Below are 17,905 nucleotides of genomic sequence, written 5' to 3'. Positions count from 1 at the left end.
AATATTACATTTTATAAATGCAACAACTGGAATTGTTCGGTTGAAGGGGGCACCAAAGTGTGAATCCTGAAAAAAAAAAACAGTTTGGTGAATACATTTTTACACATTAGCTTCCACTCAGCTGACAAGCAATGAAAGTAACTCCATGGTTAGCTAGTTAGCTATAAGGTCGTTGTCATGGAGAGTAAAAGATGGACCAGCATTGCATCTCACCAACTAGGTAACAGCGTAGCATGAAATCAACACTCAACAGACACAATCCACCACCTGCAAAAAGATGCTCTGATGTTTACCTTTCAATCTGCAACATTACTGACTGCACTGACAAACTATAGCTGGCTAACAGCAAACAGACATGAGTGACATGGTTGTCAGGGACAGGGTTAACGTTATATTAGTTATACTGAAAAGGGAAAATGATGGGGTCATTGTTTATTAACTTTCCGGTATGTATTTCACAAACTAGATAGCAGCTTTCCGAAAAGACACCACTCAACTCCGCACTGCTTAACTCCGCCCTGTCTGCAGAGCCACCATCAGCTCAGAGTCAGCTCTGTAAACAGTGGAGTCGGAGCTCTGCTGGACAAACTACATAATGACACCAATTCTAAAGCATTGTTTTCTGCATTATATTTTCTGAAAAAAAAAAATCATATCTGCGCATGTCGGTAAACACATACGCCGATACCGATATATCGGTGAAAGGCTAATATTAATATTAATATATGATATTATCGGCCAACCGATATATCGGTCGGGCACTAATTAACAGTGCCGAGGCAGAGCTGAAAAAAAAATTCTGAGATGATTCTGAGATAACCTTGGAGGACCTTGATGAGATAATTAAGGCCCTGCCTACAGGCAAAGCTCCAGGGCCAGATGGCTTTGCCGCTGAATTTTTTAGATCTTATGCTACAGAACTGGCTCCTAAATTACACCCCGTTATCTCGCATTTGCACTCGGTATGGGCAAAAGTGTCCAGAGTGTTTAATTTGGATATTTATCTAAATGTTGCCTCGAGCTTATGGCTGAACCCCAAATTATGTATTAATAAGTCCCCTTTCTGCTGGTCAGAGTGGATTGTGAGGGGGGTTACTACACTCGGTGACCTATATGAGAGTAGTGTGTTGAGATTCTTTGAACATTTTGTTCAACATTTTGGGATCCCCAGATCTCAGTTTTTTAGGTATCTACAGCTGCGCCACTTGCTCTGTACTATTTTTGGGAATAGCATACACCCCCCTAAAGCAGCAGATACTATAGGAGTGGTGATTACTGCTTTTGGAAGGTCAAGAGGCATCAGTGTGTTACTCCCTGCTAATTCAGAGTCTGGGGGACAGAGCTTCAACTTCTCTCAAGGGATTATGGGAGAAAGATTTAAACTTGGAATTGGAGGAGAGAGAGTGGGCTAGCATTCTGAAAAACATCAAGTCTGCACCTAGAGACGCAAGGGTGCGCCTTATGCAATTCAAGATTTTATATCAGTTCTATTGGACCCAATCTAGATTGAATAGGCTTGATCATAAAGACACACCCACCTGCTGGTGATGCCAATCAGAGGATGGATACATAACCAATGTCTTTTGGGGGTGTGTTAAGATCCAGGAGTTTTGGTTGAAGGTTCAGAGTTTGGTGTGTGATGTATTGGGCACTCAGGTATCATTTTGCCCCAGACTCTGTATTTTGGGCGATGGGGCGGTCATCGATATTGAAATTAGACACATAAAGAGTTGTGTCTTAACCAGTGTCATGATCGCCAGGCAGATACATTTAAGGGGTTGGAGGTCGTCTGGAGCGCCCTCATTTCAGGATTGATGCTCAAAGATGGAAAGGGTGGCAGCCTTTGAAGAAAGGTCATTTAGAAGAATGGGGAAGTTTAACTTGTTCATGGAGAAATGGGGCGGATATATGTAATTTATGGATGTGTAATTATTAATATTATTATATTTTTTATTTGTTTATTTGTTTATTTTTATTTTTATTTTATTTGTGTGTGTGTGTGTGTGTGTGTGTGTGTGTGTGTCGACCACTGGGATGTTGTTGGGGGCCAGAGTGGGATTGGGGATTGGGAGGGGGAAGGGTAATTGTGGGGGTTAATGTTGATTCTGTGTATATATATTTTGTTTTTCTATGTTCAAATAGGTGAATCAATAAAAATTGTTAATCTGAAAAATTATAGAATCAATTGTGCACATTCAGTTCATATCAAACTTAATTGGCAAGTGAAACTTAAAGGGGTAGTTCACCCAAAAAGGAAAATTCTCTGATTATTTACTCACCCCCATGATATCCCAGGTGTGTATGACTTTCTTTCTTCACCAGAACACATTTGAAGAAAAATAGAAAAATATCTTAGCTCAGTAGGTCCTTAAAATGCAAGTGAATGGAGATTTCTCTTTTGAAGCTCCAAAAATCACAGACAGTCAGCATAAACATCATCCGTACAACTCCAGCGGTTAAATTAATGTCTTCTAAAGCGACATGATCAGTCCAAGCAGTCTCTCGTGTGACATATTAGCATTGTCATGATTCCGAAGTAATCTTGCGTTCTCCACTTGGTTGAGACATCCAGGATAAGCACACAAACGCACCATTGTGAGTAAAGAAACAGATAATAACAGACCTTAACCAAAACCAACCATACTACTGTACAGCGTTCCTCCTCCTCACTTGTACAGTGCTGCTTTTCTGGCTGTGACGTACATACGTCAGTTCTTGCATGTTTCAATTGCAATTACTTCACACGTGCATACCGCTGCAGACCGGAGGCATGATTTAGAGTTAAACAATTTACTTAATATTTATATTAATATTAATATTTATATTTTTTTCACACCAAAAGCGATTGTATCACTTTAGAAGATATGAATTTAACTACTGGAGTCAGTATCGATGACGTTTATGCTGACTGTCTGTGGTTTTTGGAGCTTCAAAAGAGAAATCTCAATTCACTTGCATTTTAAGGACCTACCGATCATAGATATATTTATTTTTTCTTCAAATGTGTTCTGGTGAAGAAAGAAAGTCATACACACCTGGGATATCATGAGGGTGAGTAAATAACGAGAGAATTTTCATTTTTGGGTGAACTATCCCTTAAAGTGTACATTGCCAATGCGTTATTAGACACTACACATAGGTATAAAACAAACTGAATGATGAAGTTTAATTTGCTGAAGTTTAAAATCTCAAAACTATTCTTTTCTCTGGCTGCCATTCAGTCTCTACAAGTATAACTGCCTGCAGCTTGATGAACGGCAAGGTCCCTCTCAGTCTCTATAGTGCAAACACAGGGTCTCACTCGGGCGGTTTCGCTTTTGACACTGCTTCAGATGAAAGAAAATGTGAGCATTTTTGGGCGATGCAAAGAAATACTGCAGCTTGCCCATATCTCTGGCATGCCTTATTCACCTCTTGCAGGTAAATTCTCCATACAGTAAATCCGCTCCCATGTTTATTATGCTTGGGACATGTGTTGCGCGTAATGAATGATGTGGACAAATGTACATTGTATAAAGGTGCCTGGGTTTGTTCCTGGAAGGCACCAGATGCCCTAACCCCGCCCAAATTGGAGCCTGTAAGGCTGAGTAGCCTGCCAGGAACAACTTGGGACACCTTTCACCTATTGTGTGAAGTTTTAGGAAGAAAAAAATATCGTAAACTGCATTAATTGCGTAAAAAATTTTTACACGTTAAAAGAAAAATGTTAATTGCAGAAATTAACATGTTAAATTTCCCAACCCTATTTTAATTGATGTAACAAAGTCAGATGAATGCAGAATGCGGTTCATGTCAGGCTACTGAAACATTCAGTAGCAACATGTCGACTTCCTGTGTGATCATGTTGCATTTAAAGTAATTCTAGTGGAATCAATGTCAGTTGTGTAAAATTGTATTTCTATAATTATAATAATTTCTATTATTTCTATAATCTTTTTAGGAAAAACGGAAAAGACAAGCTGAGATCGAGGACAAAAGACGACAGCTCGATGAACTTGTTCTGCAACTTCAACATTTCAAGGTAAAAACTCTATATTATTTCAGAATTTTTAATCTTGTTGCACTAGTAAAATAGATTGATAAATGAAATGTGACTATTCAGCTTTCTACAGGTTTTCTACATGTTTACTTGGGTATTAATGCATGGTGCATTCATAGAGCACTTTCACAAAAAAAGCTTCAATAATATATTGAAACTGTCGTCTTATAGTTTGATGGTTTTAGAGAATAGAAGGCCAACCCAGTAAAAAAGCTCAGCACCAGCTTGGCCAGGCTTGGAGACCAGCTAGACACACTTAACCCTTAATTGCATGTGTATTTCTGCAAACCTAATTACATACAGTACCTAAACCCAAAAGAGATAATTCTCTTATCATTTATTTTCCCTTATGCCACCTCAAAATCATATGACTTTCTTTCTTCTGTGGAACAAAAATGAAGATACGTATGTGATGTAATGTGAATATATTCATACAAAGTCAGTGGGCTCCAAAATCTTTAAGCTCGAAAAAAGGATAAAAAGGCAGCATAAAGGTATACGACTCCAGTGGTTTAATCCATGTCTTCTGAAGTGATACGATTGGTTTTGGGTGAGAAACAGACCAAAATGTAACTCCTTTTTCACTATAAATCTTGACATCTGCAGTCTCCTAGATCATGACTGTGCCAAGGAGACCTTTATACTACAGTTGTGTCCTTTTTGGAGCTTGAAAGTTTTGGACCCCATTGACTTGCATGTTTGACTATAAACTCCATCAAAATATCTTCGTTTGTGTTCCGCAAAAGATAGAAAATCATACGAGTTTAGACGCCATGAGGGTGAATAAATGATGAGATAATGATCATTTTTGGGTGAACTATTCCTTTAAGATGTAAGATGTGTATGATTAAAAAAATGCATTCCATTCTGCATTCTGCATTCTCTTTTGTTTCGCTGAATTGAGTCTTGCTGTTTGTTAACACAAGAACATGTCCTGTGTGTACATCCCCTAGAGAGAAAGAAATCTTTGCAGTTTGGTCTTGATGATAATCTCTATTCGCTCTGTGAGAGTCAGAGGAACATGACTGACTCGACTCTAGTGTGTTATCAGATAGTCAACGGTTTGCCTCATTTAGACAGAATTGCTCTGCAGTGTTATCACACAAATTTTATGGCAGTTAGTTTATACAAAAAAAAAACAAAAAAAACAAATGTGCCTTAGATTAAAGTGACTCATGAAAGACATTTTGTCTGGGACTCAGAAGAGAAGTTGGCTTGAAGGAAGCAAGGCATTTATTCTCAATGTTTGAAACGTTTTGATAATGTTCTAAAACTGACTTTTTTGAGACCTCTGTAAAGACTGCCAAGAGACTATAAGATAACAGTGAAAATAGTTTGTGAATCCATTTCATGAAGAAGTTAGCATACACCCTTACGAAAATCAAGAGTTCATGGCAAATTTGCTGCAAATTTGCCACTGATAATTTTCACATGCAAATGAGATTTATGACAAACTTGCGGCAAATTGTCCATTGTTTCCAAAGGTTTGCCGGAGGCTCACCACTACTGGCGAAGAGCTGCAAACTTCTGGCAAATATTTGTGTGGAATCGTGAAAAACAAATGTGCTGCAAATTTGTTTTAGATTTTTTAAGCTAACAAGTCCTGACCCAGCAACTGATTGTGTTCACAAATATCATGCGATATCTTCACTGTCAGTGTGAATGTGTCCATAATGAAAAGGAAGTGAAACTTATTCAAAAAGCTGAATTTAAAATGATTGTGGACTTGGTGAAAAAGAGGAGCATATCCAGGAAGAGAGATGTTTATTTAGCAGTGGGTGTAATCAGAGTCTGAAGCAAGTTCTCATCATAAAGTAGGCCTCAGCAATGACTGCAGTGCCTCCGCTTATCTAATCTTGGAGAAATAAAATAAAATGTTATATTCCAAATTAAAAGTGGCCTCCTTTGTAAATATCCCATGGAATCAAAAATGGAGTTTAATGGCTTTTAGCACATGTGTGTTAGCTTTGATGCTTTAGCATCTTTATGCTAATATACTCTCAGAAGTCAACAACATTCACTTTAGCAGATACACGGTTTACAGTCTTTCTCTCCCTGTAGAAAAAAACAATAATAGCAAGTAGCAAATCATCTTTCATGACTGTGACATAAAATAAAAGCTATTTGCTATCAAAAAGGATAAGCCTTTTGATATGCCCTCCCTTACAAAAATTGAGAGTTCTCTGCAAATTTGCCACAAACTTGGCACAAGTTCGCCACAGATCATTTTCACATGCAAATGAGCTTTGGGGCAAACTTGCACAAATTGTCCATTGTTGCCAAAGATTTTCCGGTAAAGAGCTGCAAACTTCTGGCAAACATTTGTGGTGAATCACAAGCTCATTTGCATGTGAAAATAACAAGCTGCAAATTTGCAGCAAGTTTGTGGCTAATTTGCTCCATGCCATGTCACAGCAATGCCTCAGCCTGCTCCATGCCATGTCACAAGCAAGCCTTTGCTCCATGGTCCTGGCCCGCCTTCGTTCCAAGTTCCAGGCCCGCCTCCGCTCCACGGTCCAGGCCTGCCTTCGCTCTACGAGCCAGTGCTCACACCTGCCATGGCCAACGAGTCAGCATCCATGCCTACCATGGCCAAATCAGGATCCTGCCGTACCATGTTTCCATGTCATGCCATGTAGCCACGTCTAACCCTAACTCTAACCGGGGCAGAAGGTGGTGCAAGCTCGGCGACCATGACATGGGACCCTGGCTCGGCAACCATGATGTGGGACCCTGGCATGACATGACAATTAATTAATTCACTGTTCTTCAGTGGCTTTCCCAGTCACTGGATCTGAATCCAATAGAACACCTTTTGGATATGGTATAATGGGAGATATGCAGCATGAATGTGCAGCTGACAAATCTGCAGAAATTGTGTGATGTAATCATGTCAACATGGACCAGAATCTCAAAGGAATGTTTCCAACATCTTGTGGAATCCATGCCACAAAGAATTGAGGCTGTTTTGAGAGCAAAGGGAGGCCCTACCCAGTATTAGTATAATGTTCCTAATAAAGTGCCCAGTGAGTGTATGTCCCAATTTATGTAAAGCACGCAATCAAACTACAACAGTTGTTCAACTGAAATAACAATAGGAAACTGAACAAAATCATCACACTGTTCCTTCCCAATACTTGTGTATTCTATAGACAGAATGAGGCATGTAGTCATTGACAACACACATTTAATGTAACATTAGTCAGTGTGCACATGTAGTCATTTTAGTGTTAGCTTACATGTACAGGACATTGTGCATCTCATATTTGAATGCTCTTCTAAACGTGTGGCGGTGGGCGGTGTCCGAATGTTTGCAAACAGTATACCTGTTTCGACCTTCTTTCAGGTTCAGAGTGAAGAATGAAGACGAACTTCACCATGAATGTATCGGAGCCTTTAAACACAATTTGAGAAGTTTTAAAGTACTGACTTAAATGTAAAAAGTTGATGTCAAGCATGTCGGTAGGGACATTGTTTTCTGCTGCAAACCTTCAGCGAAACATAGATCGAGTCAGTTCTACCACAGCTGCTCATATTCGACACGCTATAATCATATAACTAGCAAGATTACATACAAATGTTTGAAGAACTTAAATGTGAAACAATGGAAGTCCAAGCAAGGCTTTTCTATGGCAAGCCACTAGTCCACATGATAATTAGCCTACCAGACTATAAACTGAAATCCTGTTTTAGATTCAGCTGTTACATTTAGGCAACATTCACACAGCAGCAGAATACAGTTGTCTGTCCTGTTTGAAATACAAAATACAGTTATGTTTAAACAGTTCAGTTATTTAAGAAAGTGACAACAGCTAATATTCTGTCACATCATACAATAAGATACTCTGTACAGATCACATGCTTGTCTCATGTGTAGGCTTCAATGCGTTTTTGAGATATATTCAGTCATCTGCAGGTTTTAGATCCACCCTTACAAAAATCGAGAGTTCATGGCACATTTCCTGCAAACTTGCCGCAAATTTGCCACTGATTATTGTCACATGCAAATGAAATTGTCCATTGTCGCCAAAGATTTGCTACAGGTTCACCACTACCGGTGAAGAGCTGCAAACTTTGGGCAAATCTTTGCGGCGAATCACAAGCTCATTTGCATGTGACAATAATGAGTGGCAAATTTGTGCCAAATTTCTGGCAAATTTGCAGCTAGTTTGCCAGAGGGCTAAATTTCTGCCATGGCAGTCATTGTCTTTTTATTGGATCCGCTCCCATCAGTTTTGTGATCTGGGTGTTACCAGCTCAGTCAATAACCTGTAATACACTCCCCTCATCTCGTTCCAAACCCCAGTGATTTCTTTCTTCCATGGTATGCAACAGTTATTTTCATATTAAAATCATGGAAAGGTTTAGGGTTTGAGTAAGGGGTTAGACTTTATGGTTTGGTTTAGGTTTGGGTTAGGGGTTAAACTTTGGAAAAAATCGTAATAACATTGTTCCTTGGTTCGTTAATTATGTGATTTTTGTATGAGCCAATTATTACAGTTTCTTAAAATTTTTCAATTTTGTACTATTATTACAACTTGTCATGAGACTGTAGTAAAAATAACAGTAAAACAGTAAAAATAAAATAACAATAACAATAACAAAATTTACGATTGAAAGATAAACTTGTGCCTACATCCGAGAGCCTTACAAAAAGACCAAATATCTGCCCCATTTCCTATCAAATAACCCCAGACTGCCCAGCCTTCTATACGACATCTACTCAAATGCCGCTACCCTGCCCATCTCCGTGCACCACTCTTGAAATGAGGGCGCTCCAGCCGACTTCCATCCCCTGAGATTAACCCGTTTGCCGATCATAACACTGGCCAGGACCCAATTCTTTATGTACCTATCCCCTATATTAATGACCACCCCATCGCCTAAAATACAGAGTCTGGGGCAAAATGAAATTTGAGTGCCCAATACGTCACACATAATACTCTGAACCCTCATCCAAAATTCTCATTAGATTTGTTTGTTAATACATTTGTGTCAATTCTGATCAGATTTTTCTGTGTAATATATGTTGCCATCTTTCATATTTACTTTTGAGTTTACTGCAGTACATGACAATTTGAAAGTCAAATGGAAATATGGTTAATATATTTATTATTATGGTTAATATATTTATTATTGTGTGTGTATATATATATATATATATATATATATATATATATATATATATATATATATATATATATACACACACTACCGGTCAAAAGTTTTGAAACACTTACTCATTCTTTATTATAATTTTTTTTTCACATTTTAGAATAATAGTAATGTCATTAAAACTATGGAATAACATAAATGGAACTATGGGAATTATGTTGTGACTAAACAAAATCCAAAATAAATCAAAACTGTGTTATGTTTTAGCATCTTCAAAGTAGTCACCCTTTGCCTAGAATTTTCAGAAATGTACTCTTGACATTTTCTTAACCAACTTCTTGAGGTATCACCCTGGGATGCTTTTTAAACAGTATTGAAGGAGTTTCCATCTATATGCTGGGCACTTATTGGCTGCTTTTCTTTATTATTTGGTCCAAGTCATCAATTTCTAAAACGTTTTTTTTATTTTTTTATTACATTTTAGATTTATAATAAAATAAATTAATATGGTGGCACAATTATATTTTTGTCTACAAAACTAATTTCAAACATTTAAGCATACGCCTTCAGATCAAATGATTTTTAAGACATGAGAAACATTTCGGTCAAGTGCTTCAAAACTTTTGACCGGTAGTGTATATATATATATATATTTATATATGTGTGTGTGTGTGTGTACATAATAAATTGTAATTTATAATATAATATTTGTAATATGACATTTGTAATTAATATATATATATATATATATATATATATATATATATATATATATATATATTAATATTAATATATGTATTATACTGTATGTTAATATATTTATTATAATATATGTTAATATGTTTGTCAGTCTCAAACACTGACTATGTGAATGTAGCCTTCAGGAAATTAGATAGATCAACCTGACTGTGGGAAATGTGTTTGTGTTCTTACAGTCTAAAGCCATGAGGGAGAGATGGCTTCTACAGGGGACACCAGCGGTACCACAAGAGGAAGATGAAGGCCACAGGAAGCAAGTTGAGCAAGATGAATTTCACGTCAAAAAACTAGAAGATTGCATTCAGAGGTACGATAATGTGTTTCTGATGGAAAAAAAAAATTTCACCAGCATATGTTGGGTTTTGGATGCTGATACCTATGCTTCACTAATATGTTTATCAGTTTATCCAACAAGACATCCTTGGTCTGGCATAAACCAGCCTGGACCAGCATGGAAATACATGCCGATCTAAGCTTGTCTTGTCAGGATGGTGTATGTTTACTGAACACATTTTACTTTACTTAAGATCTTTGAAGGCATATTGTGAAAGAAGCACCTTAGTTTATTTTCTCCAACAGTTTCCATTAAACAACCGCTTTCCCGAACATTGGTGTTCTTCAATGGGATGTGTTTTTTCTGCTCAGCTTTGCTTTTAATTATGAGAACTTCAAAGCTGCTTCCTTCAAGCTCATCTGGTAGATGTATTTGACCTGCATTTTATGGTTCCTCATATGAAATGTTAAAGAGTATGTGCTGTCCTAATTTGGGAGTGCTCTTTATTAACTGTAAGCCGTTCTACTCGCCGCGGGAGTTTTCCTCGTTTATTCTGGTGGGTGTGTATATCGCGCCAAATGCGTGTTTGAACACAGCGCTGCAACAGCTGGCTGATCAGATCACAGACATGGAACAACAATACCCGGACTCAGTTATTATTATTCTTGGGGATTTTAACAAAGCAAACCTCACACTTGAACGGCCCAAATACAAACAGCACATCACATGCCCCACCAGAGACACAACAATAAAGGATGCATATCGCTCTGTCCCTAGAGCAGCTTTGGGACTCTCTGATCACTGTCTGGTTCATCTTCTTCCAACCTACATGCAGAAATTAAAATCAACCAAGCCAGCAGTAAGGACTGTAAAGAGATGGACCAATGAAGCAGAGTGGGAACTACAAGCCTGCTTCGATTGCACGGATTGGAGTGTTTTTGAGGCTGCAGCCACAGACCTGGATGAACTCAGTTTTACTGTAACATCATATATCAGTTTCTGTGAGGATATGTGCATTCCTTCTAGGACCTTTTTAAAGTTCAATAACGACAAACCGTGGTTTACAGCAGAGCTCAGGCAGCTTCGTCAGGCCAAAGAGGATGCTTATAGGGGTGGGGATAAAGTCTTGTACAATCAGGCCAGGAACACACTGAATAAGGAAATCAGAGTGCCTAAAAGAAGATACTCTGAGAAGCTGAAAAACAAGTTTTCAGCTAACGACCATGCATCAGTTTGGAGTGGCATGAAACAACTCACAAATTACAGGACTCCTACCCCCAACTCTGTAGGGAACCAACAACTGGCTGACAACCTGAATGTGTTCTACTGCAGATCTCACACCCCACACCCACTCTGAACTTCACTTCACACAAACACCAACACCTCCTGCAACCTCCCTCCTCTCCCCTCCTGCTACTCAACCTGCACTTAAGATCTGTGAAGATGTGAGCTGCGTCTTTCGGAAACAAAAGACGAGGAAGGCTTCAGGCCCAGATTGCGTCTCACCAGCTTGTCTTCAATCCTGTGCTAGCCAGCTGGCCCCCATCTTCACACAGATCTTCAATAGATCACTGGAGCAGTGTGAAGGCCCATGCTGCTTCAAACGCTCAATCATTATTTCTGTCCCAAAGAAACCAAAAATCACAGGACTTAATGACTATAGACATGTCGCCCTGACGTCTGTGGTCATGAAATCATTTGAGACACTGGTGTTGGCCGGCCTGAAGTACATCACTGGATGCTTTCTAGATCCCCTTCAATTTGCTTATCGAGCAAACAGGTCTGTGGATGATGCAGTCAACATAGGATTGCATCATATCCTGCAACATCTGGACAGTTCAGGGTCATATGCAAGGATCCTTTTTGTGAACTTCAGTTCAGCTTTCAACACCATCATCCCATCTATACTCCAGAATAAATTACACCAACTCTCTGTTCCCATGTCTATCTGTCAGTGGATTACCAGCTTTCTGACAGACAGGCAACAGCTTGTGAGACAGGGGAAACTTAATTCTAGCACCTGTACAATCAGCACTGGTGCCCCCCCCCCAGAGATGTGTGCTCTCCCCATTACTCTTCTCCCTCTACACCAATGACTGCATCGCCAAGGACCCCTCTGTCAATCTCCTGAAGTTTGCAGACGACACCACTGTCATCGGTCTCATCTGAGATGACGATGAGTCTGCATACAGAAGGGAGGTTGAACAGCTGGCTGTCTGGTGCAGTCAAAACAACCTTGAGCTGAACACGCTCAAAATGGTGGAGAGCATTGTGGACTTTAGGAGAAACACCCCAACACTGACTCCCCTCACCATTCTAAACAGCACTGTGGCAGCAGTGGAGTCATTCAGGTTCCTGGGCACTACTATCTCACAGGACCTGAAGTGGGAGACCCACATTTACTCCATTGTGAAAAAGGCCCAGCAGAGGTTGTACTTCCTTTGCCAGCTGAGGAAATTCAACCTGCCACAGGCGCTGCTGATACAGTTTTACTCAGCAGTCATTGAGTCTGTCCTCTGTACTTCAATAACTGTCTGGTTTGGTTCAGCTATGAAATCAGACATCAGAAGACTACAAAGGACAGTTCGGACTGCTGAGAGGATTATTGGTTGCACCCTGCCCCCCCTTCAAGAACTGTACACTTCCAGAGTGAGGAAAAAGGCTGGAAAAATAACTCTGGACCCCACTCGCCCTGCCCACTACCTTTTCGAACTGTTGCCTTCTGGCCGACGCTTCAGAGCTCTGAGCACCAGAACCATCAGGCACAGGAACAGTTTTTTCCCTCAGGCTATCCATCTCATGAACAGTTAAACTGCCCCATTGAGCAATAACTATGTGCAATACACAGTTTAGTCTTTTTTATATTTATCCAACACATCCAACCTCTTCTGCCATTTCATTCCTCTGAAAAAAAAACAAAGAAAAAAAACATTTGCACTGTACATAACAGATTTGTATTTGCACTGTATGTAACAGATTTGTATGTGCACTGTACATAACAGATTGTATTAGATTTGCACTACCCATGTGTGTGTATGTGTGTATGTATTTATGTGTATAATTATTTAAATTTTTTATTATTATCTATGTCTTGCTGCTGTTTTTGTATTGTTTTTGTATTGTTCTACACTGGAAGCTCCTGTCGCCAAGAAAAATTCCTTGTATGTGTAAGCATACTTGGCAATAAAGCTGATTCTGATTCTGATTCTGATTCTGGAATACATTGTGAAACTGATTTGATTTTCTGTTGATTACTCTGGTAGGACTAAATTACAGATATTACTATATAAAAGCTGGGTAGTTTGTCTGATATTTTTGAAAGGCAACCCCACAGCGTTGTTGCTTCAAAAAAGTAAGCATTACGAATGCCTAACGTGCTAGAAAACCAGCTACTGTAAATCATCCGTTGAAAATCACACTTAGGTCAGCAGAATGGCCCATATATGTGACAGGATGAGTAATTGTAAATAACAGTACAACAGTTTACATTTATGTATAGTTATTTTTTCTGGAAATTCTGCAAAAATTCAGTGTAATCCAGTGTAAATTAAATATTTAACAAATTAAAGGTTCTTTATTTGATTTGATTATTTTCTCAGAAGATACTATTCATAACAAATGAATGCTAAATTTGGCATCAGTGCAAAAACAAGTTCCCTGTCGAGGTCACTTGAGCTACATAATCTCTATGGGGACACTTCCTGTGTCACGTGGTCTGAAGCCCTTACATGATCATGCCAATTTATTGGATGATGACACTTAAGCAATGCCCCCAGGGAGCTACATCTCGAGCTCTATAAAGGTGCTTGCTTCACGCCATCACATCAGATTTTCTGTTCTTCAGTGCACAATTTTGTCTAAGCCCGTGTTTGTACCAGCAACTCACATTGAAGCAAGGGTCATTATTCTCTCTTTGGAGTGGAAAACACACAAGGATGTTGTTATACAGTGCAGAAATTTTCAGAGCCAATTTTTATGTATGTTTTTCTAAACATTACACAGATCCGAGTGAGATAGCAGTGCTTTTCGAGGCTCATAATTTCTCGCTACGAGGATCCAGTTCCACGACCTCTGGATTTGGAGCATTTGGAGTTTTTCGGCTCTGTGTCTGAGAAGATGGCGTGTGAACGGACACTGGTTTCTTCCTCATGTTTGTTGCACTCCCCCTGAACAAAAGCGCGAGCCTTATCGGACATGCACTGAGGCCTAGCTCGTCGGCCATTTTCTGACAAAGCGTGTGAAGGAGTTACCATGCGCGTCTTAAGCTGTCGTGATTACAAAACGCTGTATAATGAATTCGTAGTCATTAGGTAAGGAATAATTTGCCCCTTGTCCTTATTGTCCTTTTGTGTAAGCGCAGCGTAGTTCTAGCGGGAAGACTAGCAGCTGTACATCATCGCACCATTAGCTAGGTAACTCCTAGCCAATCACATGTAAGCCATTGCTTTATAAGTTTGCTCACAATCTATCACATTGCTGTTTCAGTGTGCTAACACGGCAACCTCCACCACCCCACCACCACCAGTCGAGTCCCATCTTGCAAGGGGGTAGGCTCCTCGCACCTGCCTCCTATCTCCGGCAGGATATGACGGTTCCGAGTACAAGTTCTTCGGACCGCCAGACAAGCCTGCTTCTTACGCCAAAGAGAGACATTACATTTTCTGTTTTATATTCATCAAATAAATGTCATCTTGAATTTCACTCAAGTCTGCAAGTCTTCCTGATAGAAGTGTAATTCTGGGAGAATGCACATGAATAAGGCAATAGAAAAGTGGCCTCTGCCTTCTCTCTCTCCCCTCCCCGTTCGAAGCGCACTGCTCACGGCAGAGGGGATCATGCAGAGACCGGTGAGCCTGGCTTCAGAGTGAGGGGCTGGAATAAGATAATATTCCCCAGTGGAGTGATGGTGAACCAATGCAAGAGTAAATTAAATGCTGGGACTGGTTTAGTGTCTAATCCGTTTCTTCAGTACACAAATTTAGCTCAGTTTCCCTCGTAAATTACGCTGGCGAACGAGCGTTGAATATTTTCAGCTTGAGTTTTGCCTCTTTTTCCATGACTAAGAGTCTCAAGGCACACGTAATATAACTCAATGTACAATAAAAAATAGATCTACACATGAGCCTATGGGCTTGCTGTGTAGCAAAGGAAATGAGCCATTCATTTAATATCAGGATGAGTCTGCCGTTGTACGCACCTCGAACGTCTGACAGACAGAATATGGCTGCAGTTTTCCCCTGCAGCTTGCTTGGTAGTGAGCATACAAATTTTATTTTTTTTAAACTGTTTCCCGAATTCAGCCTCTTTCTCCATGACCAAGGGTGTCGAGATATACGTAACAGAATTCGATGTTCATCAAAGCACAGGTGTACACAAGGCACACAGTCAGCATAAGCACCACACGTTGTTCCTCCATAAGAATGCAGGGGCCATTGTGCGAGCCTGCTTGTTTTCTCAATCCCCCTCTCATGTACATTTCGTCCCCGTTTCTATGCTTGGGAAGAGGATTTATCTAGCGTCCTCTGCTGTATATACATTCAGAGTGTCCGGCCCTTTATATTTGCCTGATTTAATGAGTTTTGAGACATGCGTAACTGAATTTGATGTACACTAAACACACAGTGAGCATAAGCAGCACACGTTGTCCCCCATACACAATGCTGGGGCCGTTGTGGTAAACCAGCTCTCCCAAATAAACATCTCCCCCAATGTTCATACACTTTTCCCCATTCAAGATTCCAGGGAAAGAGTTTATTCTATCAGCATTCCTGCTGCGAATGCATCTTGGGGTGCCCATATTTCATGCCTGAATACAATAAAGGTAAACATTAAAACCTCCTCAGCCAGCCCTAGTATTAAAGGAACGAGTTTTCTCCAAAAAAACTCCAAAAAGCCACCAAAAATAAGCCAAGCGTCCCATCTAGTGGTCACAGGTTGCGCTGCAGGCCAAGGCAATGTATTAATCCCTCTGTCTGCCCGTCTGTCAGCTTTGCAGCAGTTGAAGGGCATCTCGAAGTGGGTGCTTCGAATGATAAAGCATGGTTATATAATTAAGTTCAGGCAAAACCTGCCTGTGTTCAACAGGGTTCTTCCGACAGAGGTTTCTGTTCGTGAAGCCCCGTTTTTGAGGCAGGAATTTCACTCTCTCTTAGAAAAGTGGCAATAGAAGTAATTCCCCCTTTTCAGAGTGCGGTTTTTACAGCCGTTATTTCCGGAAAAGGATGGCGGCTTGCATCCCATTCTGGATCTTAGGCGCTTGAATTCCAATTTCAGAATGCTAAAACAAAAACAAAAAATGTCACAAGTGCAGCCAGGGGACTGGTTTGTGACAATAGATTTGAAGGGCGCTTACTTCCATATTCAGATTGCACCGAGGCACAGGTGCTTTCTCAGATTCGCTTTCATGGGCAGAGCATATCAATTTTGCGCCTTTCCATTCGGACTTGCATTGGCACTACGTACTTTCACAAAATGCATGGATGCGGCTTTAACATCCTTGAGGCTTTAGAGCATCTGCATTTTGAATTACCTCAATGACTGGTTGGTGCTAGCCCACTCGGAGACTTTGGCTGCTCAACATCGAGATGTCATTCTAAGCCATAATCTAGGACTGTGTGTAAACCTAGACGAGAGTGTTCTGTTGTCAAGGCAACAGACTCTCTTTCTAGGGGTGGAGCTAGATTCACAGACGATGCAGGCGCACCTGTCTCCAGCTCGCGTTCTGTCATTTCACCGGTGTCTAGCGATGTTTAAAGTGGGGAGTGTTCTTCCTGCGAGAACATTTCACAGGCTTTTGGGCTCGTGATTGTGGCTTCAGCTGTCATTCCCCTGGGCATGTTGTATGCGAGAACTTTTCAGTGCTTGGTGAACTCCATAAGAGACTTCAACCACTGATGCATGCATTTAGTCCCTTCAAAGTGACCCGTGGGTGCTACCGAACACTGTTACCATGGAAACGGACGCACCTTCTGATGTTGGGCATTCCGTTGGGACAGGTGTGCCGCTGCAGAGTTATAATGACAGACGCCTCCTCCACGGGTTGGGTTACTGTATATGAGAGTCATCTAACCTATGGGTTTTGGACAGGCCAGCAGCGATATTGGCACATAAACTGTCTGGAGATGTTTACGGTGCTGCTGGCGTTAGAATATTTCCGTCCGGAGTTTCACGACAACCATGCCTTATCCGGTCAGAAAACAGAACAGTGGTGTCCTACATCAATCGCCAGGGAGGGGTGCACTCTCATGCCATGCTAAAGCTGGCATGGCGCATTCTTCTGTGGGCAAGGGACAATGTGCTGTCTCTACAAGCTGTACATGTCCCGGGCCGATTTAATTTGTCTCTCTCCTGGAGGAAGCGCCTTGTGAGATCCTGGTCAGAACAGACCTGTTGTCTCAGGCTCGGGGCAGCATTTGGCACCCTCGACCGGACTTAGGGAAGTTATGGGTATGGCCCCTCAAAGGGGTGCTCTATTGAATGATGGTTTATCACCCGCGATGGTTGATACCATTCTTAATGCTAGAGCTCCATCAACCAGGAAGCTTTATACATTTAAGTAGTGTATTTTTGCTTCTAAGTGTACAGAGTGAGGCGAAGATCCAATTCACTTCCCTGTCGGTACAATGTTGGAATTTTTGCAAGAGCTTTTTGGAGCCGGGGTTGCCCCGGCAATGCTTAAAGTGTATGTTGCCACTATAGCGGCTGAGCGTGCACTTGTT

At 40.6% G+C, this 17,905-nt stretch overlaps 1 protein-coding gene across 1 annotated transcript in view; it reads left to right on the top strand.

Moving 5' to 3' along the window:
* palm2akap2 (PALM2 and AKAP2 fusion) overlaps positions 1 to 17,905 on the top strand; it is a 76,951-nt gene that overhangs the window by 38,167 nt on the left and 20,879 nt on the right. The window contains exons 2-3 of the mRNA XM_051683332.1: positions 3,941 to 4,021; positions 10,090 to 10,220. Coding sequence (XP_051539292.1) covers positions 3,941 to 4,021; positions 10,090 to 10,220 — 212 coding nt within the window. The remainder of the gene's footprint in view (positions 1 to 3,940; positions 4,022 to 10,089; positions 10,221 to 17,905) is intronic.

The sequence above is a fragment of the Myxocyprinus asiaticus genome, chromosome 42, assembly GCF_019703515.2.
Source record: "Myxocyprinus asiaticus isolate MX2 ecotype Aquarium Trade chromosome 42, UBuf_Myxa_2, whole genome shotgun sequence".
Classification (NCBI taxonomy): domain Eukaryota; kingdom Metazoa; phylum Chordata; class Actinopteri; order Cypriniformes; family Catostomidae; genus Myxocyprinus; species Myxocyprinus asiaticus.
This window is presented reverse-complemented; position numbering and strand designations above follow the sequence as displayed.